The 6,644-nt window shown below is 36.2% G+C and overlaps 1 protein-coding gene and 1 long non-coding RNA gene across 2 annotated transcripts; one reads left to right on the top strand and one right to left on the bottom strand.

The window, feature by feature from the left end:
• The first annotated feature begins 342 nt into the window (after positions 1–342).
• LOC123472221 lies at positions 343–2,075 on the top strand. The gene is made up of 2 exons (XR_006646564.1): positions 343–618; positions 1,719–2,075. It is a non-coding gene; the product is annotated as an uncharacterized LOC123472221 (long non-coding RNA).
• A 1,901-nt stretch (positions 2,076–3,976) lies between these two features.
• On the bottom strand, positions 3,977–5,471 carry LOC116922344 (SAP domain-containing ribonucleoprotein). The gene is made up of 6 exons (XM_032928741.2): positions 5,311–5,471; positions 5,084–5,177; positions 4,938–5,005; positions 4,756–4,871; positions 4,369–4,696; positions 3,977–4,298 (listed from the first exon to the last, which is right to left on the bottom strand). The coding sequence occupies exons 1-6, from the start codon at positions 5,329–5,331 to the stop codon at positions 4,125–4,127; spliced, it is 801 nt and encodes a 266-aa protein (XP_032784632.2). The 5' UTR covers positions 5,332–5,471; the 3' UTR covers positions 3,977–4,124.
• Between the last annotated feature and the right edge of the window lie 1,173 nt (positions 5,472–6,644).

Here is a 6,644-nt window from a genome sequence, read left to right as displayed (position 1 = left end):
CTGGTAACGAGGAAGAGACCTCCACGTGTAACTGCACGCATGAACACTAGTCAACCACCGGAAAAGAAAAAAAAATCTAATTAGGTAAGGGTTAGAGAATAACTTTATTATTTTGTTAATTTTAATATTTTTTTCTTTTATATTTTTATTGTAGAATGCAGGGTGTTTTCGGCATTATATTTATTTTTATTTTTTTTATTTCATTTATTAATTAATCTAATGAAATAAAAAATGTTATTAAAAATATATATTTGTCTCAGTTTGACAACGTTTATTTCAAAAGGCATTGTTTATTTTTGACATTTAGTAAACAGTACATTTATTTATTTTTGACATTTATTTTGAGACTTTATTTGGCCATCATCATGTTTCATGGACGGCTTTTTTCAGGTATGGTATAGTATAACATTTATAAAAATAGTTAAACAATATTTAATTTTAAATTAATTTATGTTTATTATATTATGCTTTAAATGTAATAATGATTGCTATTCGTTGGATAAAGCTAGCCTTTAGCCCAATCCCAGTTGGTGTTGGTGTCATGGTTGACGGCGTCATTAAAACAACTCGAAAAAACTGATGGTGTCATTTTTTGAATTGTATTTATTTTTGTTATTGGTAAGTTGTTGTTATTATTGATTTCATGATTATTATTTATTTTTTTACGTGTTACATCTGTTTAACATCTGTTTCTTCATGGTTTCGATCAAATCGTGTGGTATAAATTTTTTGAATTTTTTGAATTTTTTCCGTGTGGTGTAAATGCCGTCCATGAAATAAGCCGTCCGTCTGCTCTGTGGCCTACACTACTACACTACTACTACGTAGTAGTAGTAGTGGCCGGGGGTTATGTTACGACCCACGCGATTCCCTTTCGCTATCACTCGAACTATCCGTACTGGCACTTGAGCTAGACATAACCGAGCTGTAACAGAGCTAGAAAAGGTCTGAAGCAAAAAGGGGCGTATCACCTCCCACCTTGACAAAAAATAATCAGCTGTAAAGAGCTAAAAGATACAAGGTCAACACAGTTCAGGTCGAATCGATCATTCGACCACAATAATCCATTGGTTTGTGTGGGCTCTCACTTAAGGCTTCGGAAGGTGAGACCTAACAATAAATCGAAGCGAGAAACATGGCGGAATCCGCAATAGTGCGTTCGCAAACAGGGGGGGAGGGGTACGCGTCAGTCACTTCCTCTATTAGCGTTTCGGGGCACTACTAATTATGAAGAGAAAATTTTAATTTATTATCTTTTGGGAACAAAGTGCCATTTCGTGTTTTCTGGAAAATATGGCCGGAGCTTCACACTCCATATTTCACAGATCACCCGATTCCTCGGTGTATCAGCTGATAGTTATTGGGGGGTCAGCGCCCCCAGTGTTTACTATTTAAAAATCACTGCTGCCTTCCAATTACAAGTGGCTATAAACCCTTTTACAAATGAAGACACGTTGGTGGCGCTATTTTCGCTGAACTCGAAATGGTTTCCGTTATTCTTTGTTTGTTCTTCCCCTCGCCGCATAACTGGGAAATTAATTTCCAAGAAGGACTAGCAGGCAATGGCAATTTGATAAATGTCAGTTTTCACCCATGAGCATTCGGGTAGTGTAACGGGTTCCAAAACCCGATTACATTACTTTATACCCTATTTGACCCTTTTCGTGCAATGCATTATAGTTTTATTTATTTTCCTTCACTTTCCCATCCTTTTTTAGGTTTGGACCAGGCTATATCGTTTACACTGAGTATTTTGAATGAAATCAAACCGCTTTAAAAGCACCCAACCGAGTAATGAGCGATCAGCCATTTTTTCGGTAGGTAGTTCAGTGCGGTTTAACGTATTTCGGGGAATCCCTTTGTCACAGTACACGAAATTATAAAGGTGCAGCCAGCTGCAGGTCCCACTTGGTGGAGCGAGCTGGAAAAAAATATTGTCAAAAAATGGGAATAGATCGATTTCTAAAGCTTTCGATCTCAAAACTAATAATGAACACAACCATTAAGAATGATTTTTAAAACTATAATGTATTATATTTTTTAAATATTTTTATAAAACCCCATAAAAATAGACTCAAAACTTGTTCCAAAAATTAAGTCCCAAACTTACCACTAAAAAATTAAGACCCAAAGTTTTAAATTCAAAAAATGGGAAAAGATCGATTGAAAACTCTTAATAAACAAATCGATCTTTTGCGTTCAACGATAATTTGGGAAATTTCTTTGGGAAATTTTTTTTTTTTGTGGGGTTCTAATGTCTTTGGAGTTCTATCGTACATGGAGTTCTACTGTCGGATTTATCTACAATTTTTTTATATATTTTTAAAAGTTGGGTTCTAATGTGTTTGGAGTTCTATTGTACATGGAGTTCTACTGTCGGATTTACCAAAAATTTTTTTAAATATTTTTAAAAGTGGGGTTCTAATGTCTTGGAGTTCTACTGTTTTTGGAGTTCTACTGTCTTGGAGTTCTACTGTCAGCAACCCTTTGGAGTTCTATTGTACATGGAGTTCTACTGTCGGATTTACCATTAATTTTTTTAAATATTTTTAAAAGTGGTGTTCTAATGTCTTGGAGTTCTACTGTTTTTGGAGTTCTACTGTCTTGGAGTTCTACTGTCGCCATACCATTTCATTGCGGCAGATGTTAACAATCGTATCGATCAAGACGATTGATGCTTTCCACTCACCACCCATGAAACACGCCTCTTTTTTGCCTTATTTTCAAAACGCGCATTCTTTCAGGGACAAAAAAAAAATATTTTGATAAATAATTTAGAAAGAGATTTGATAGGCGGTCATCACCTGGGGGGCACGGTCACGGTTTTTTTTAGCCGTTTGGACGGTATCGCACCGATGTTAATTTATGTCAAGTATTTTAGACGAAAATTGCAACTTAAAAAAAAAAACAAAAAACGGAAAAGGAGGTTGGGAAATAAAGGGTGTCTAGACCCTCTTGGTAAAGCAAGTGGGGAAAATAGCTTCTATCGTTAGAAATATTAGTCCGAAATAAACAAATTTTACACAAATGGATATCCCATAATGGGCGCTATCCATTTCTGTTAAATTTTCGCTTAAAAAGTACCTACTTGAGCAGTAAACCGATTGGATATTTTTTTCAATGTGGTTTGACGGCGTTCTAAATTTAAATAAATAACAAGAATGAATAAGATCTGTCCATTTTGACAAAATTATTGCTTTAAAATAGTTGCTCAAGTAGTAAACCGATTCACTATTTTTGGTGTAGGTCGATGCGGTTTAAGCGTGGTAAGTCCAAAACAAATACGTTTTATAGAAATAGATAGCCATCTGCTTTATAGGTATAGTCAACCCAATAGATGTAAGTAATAAATATAAATTTGTTTTCAAAAATTTTGTCTATGAATGTTTTTTCAGTAATTTTCCAGAAATGGATAGCTCTTGATAGCTATTGATAAGGGCTATGTATTTCTATAAAACTTATTTGTTTTGGACTTATAGTTTTCCCGTTAAACGAATTAAATCATGTTATATGTCATATTTGCTATGGAAAAAAAATCTAACTTACAAACCGCGTTTGTTTTACGGCATGTGCCCATTATCAGCTAGAAATTCGTCAGATGCGATGTCAATCAAAATAATTCCTTGTACATCGACAAAATATGCCAAAGATCGGGGAAAACGACGGCCAAGAACGCCAAAAATTTTGGAAAATTTCAAACGCTTAAATTACGAGTCGACAACCACCTAGGTCGTCAAGTTTATGTCGTTAGCTCAAGTATATATTCCATTCCTTGGAATACGTTCCACAAGATTAAACGAATTACTAGGCCAAATATAGTGAACGATGAGTGCCTGTTAAAGAAACGATTAAACCAAAGTCCACCGGTTGTTTCGTTTTCTTGAAAAGCATCAGGTTTTTCCACTTTAAACATCTTATTTAACACCGGCAGGATTAAATGGAAACTTTGTTTTCGATTGGCAAATGATACTGAATCAACGCATTACTAAAAATATATTGTGGAAGTGTGCAAATCACTCGAGAAAAAAACTAGCCAAATAAAATAAAAGATTATCAAGTGATCGCACGTCTTTGTTTCGACCACTAACATACGTTGAGTTATAAACACATACAAAAAGACGATTTCAGGCAAGACCAAAACGCTCTGCACGTTTACGTTTCAGTTCGTCAGAACTTGCGACGCCAACATTACTAGTCCCAAATCTTTCTGCTCGCTTCTGCTTCTTCTCATCAATTTCGGCATTTGGTACAACTCCAAAACGAGCTTGCCTTTTCAGGAGTTTGTCATTGTCCGGAACCTATTATGAATACATTATGTGTGAAAATAGCAAATCATCTAACTAAAAGCAGCATCACTGAACTAAATACCTGTGATTTACTCGTTGGTGCAACTTCGGAACTTGCATTACCAAACCTCTCTGCCCTCACAGCTTTCTTTAGGGAATCAGGAACAGGAACCCCAAATTTCTGTGCTCTGAGCTTGGCTCTTTCTTCAGCAGACAAGGAACCAAGTTTGACAACCTTTTTTTCTTCCTTAGTGTCTGGTTCATCACTTTTATTCGGACTACTTGTATCATGAGCTTCGATTTCCTTTGAAACACTATCGTCAGCAGAGGTGAGAGAAGGGGCTACTTTCCTGTTCAAGATGATTTTCTTGCGGGAAGTGCCTGTTTCACTCTTTGGATTCTCGACAGACCTATGATTTCAGACAGGAAAATAAAAAAATTTACAGGCTGATATAAACAAGGGACCTACGCTTCAGTAGAAACTTTGGGAGTGATCAATGCAGTTGGTGTTAGGAGAGCTGCATCATCTTCTGGCACAATCAGGTTTGTGCTTCCCTCTTCTAAGATAGCTTCATCAGATTCTTCCTATATCAACATAAATTTAAACAAACTGTATCACAACAAAATTATTTTTTAGCTTCTAGTACTTACTGCCAAAACTGCCTCTTCATCCAAAAGATCATCATTATCTAAAGCTCCATTATCTCCTGTTTCATCTTCTATTTTAAATAAACAAAAATAATGTCAGTAAGGTATAGACTTTAAAATACACGACAATTTTATCTTTGAAAACTAACCGTGCACGGCATCTTGCAGTCGTTCCATTAATTCATTTTTTGTTCCTATGGTACTGAGTCCTCTGTTTTTCAACTCTTTCTTCAGGTCCACAACCTAGCAACAACAAAAAACAAGAAAGGCCTTTGGCATCAAGAGTGCAAAAACAAGATATAAATCCTGAAAATAACTAATGTTAAAAGTTTAGTTTCACAAACATCGTGATAAACAGATTATCGAACTGCTTTACTTTTAACTTGGAGATGTCCATAATCGTTTTATAAAGCAGTTTCTGTGCCGGCGTCCCAATGTGGTAGCGTTGGCGACAGAGATCAACAGTGAGATAGGCAAATAGATATTGGGCGGGAATCGAAAACAGCGCCAGCTGTTGTCTGAAAAACTAAGTACAGTATCCTGCACAAAAATCCGAACACCGATTTAATTTTTTAAAGCCACCTATTGGCGGGGTAAAGGGTTTTTGTTTGTTTTTCTTTAAGAGGGAGGGTAGACGGGGTGATGGACACATAGGGCAGGGTTGGGTAAGTCTAGAAATTTTGTTTTTATGCCTTAAGGTATTACGCTTTAAGGCAAGTAACAGGTCGGGACATTTTTGCAACCCCCAGGGTGATGTGTTTTTTAAAAACGACAGTTGGAAATGTTGGATTTTGGCTGTGTAATATTCCTTACCCAAAATAATTTAGAGAGCTGCCTGTGCACAATTATATCGATACCGATGGCATATGCGTAGAGCATCTGATTGCGAAGCCATAGATCAGTGTTCGATTCCCGATAAGGAATTGCGAAACATTTCGTATCTTGATAATATTTTCATTCGAATATGCTGGGAATATTAATTTTTTTAGAACGCAGTGAATTATTATTTTTTAAGTTATTTAATAAACAAAAAAAGCACATATTGCTCGATGAAAACTTGTTTTATATATGAACGAGAATTTCTCGTAAGCAAACCACATTAATTCATCACCTCATCTGGAATCGAACATCGATCTCCAGCATCACATTCAGAAACGCTACACCTACGCCATAGAGAACGACACAAATATTCACAGGCAGCTGGAACATAAGCTAAATTGTTTCGGTAAGCAACATTACCAAGCCCAAGCCCTAAATTTCCAACTGTCGTAAAAAAAAAACACACCACCCTGGGGGTTGCAAAAATGTCCTGACCTGTAACTTGCCTTAAAGCGTAATACCTTAAGGCATTTTTTTAGGTCTAGACTTAACCAACCCTGCCCTGTCGTGTCCATCACCCCCGTCTACCCTCCCCCTTTACAAAAAAACAAAAAACCCGCTACCCTGCCAATAGGTGGCTTTAAAAAATTAAATCGGTGTTCGGATTTTTGTGCAGGATACTGCATCTCGAATTCTTAATGTCTGCAATAAAAATGTAAAAATGTTGTATATGCCAAAGCATTTACCTTGTAAAGTTGTAATTTATCTTTCTTAATTATTTTTTTACGTTTTGACATTTTTGTTCCTTTTTTTTTTTCAATGAAGACAGATGGCTATGGATGAATCAATCAAACAGCGTAGGTGGCGCTCCTTCTCGTGCGAATAGCTCCC

The sequence above is a fragment of the Daphnia magna genome, linkage group LG5, assembly GCF_020631705.1.
Source record: "Daphnia magna isolate NIES linkage group LG5, ASM2063170v1.1, whole genome shotgun sequence".
Classification (NCBI taxonomy): domain Eukaryota; kingdom Metazoa; phylum Arthropoda; class Branchiopoda; order Diplostraca; family Daphniidae; genus Daphnia; species Daphnia magna.
The sequence above is the reverse complement of the archived record's forward strand: the minus strand, read 5'-3'. Positions and strand labels throughout refer to the sequence as shown.

Excerpts from the sequence above, each read along its gene's own strand:
- LOC116922344 (XM_032928741.2), bottom strand. The coding sequence starts at position 5,331 with ATGGACATCTCCAAGTTAAAA. Across the intron at positions 4,872-4,937 it reads ATGAAGAGGCAGTTTTGGCA|GAAGAATCTGATGAAGCTAT; the intron begins GTAAGTACTAGA and ends ATGTTGATATAG. Across the intron at positions 4,697-4,755 it reads CCCAAAGTTTCTACTGAAGC|GTCTGTCGAGAATCCAAAGA; the intron begins GTAGGTCCCTTG and ends CTGAAATCATAG.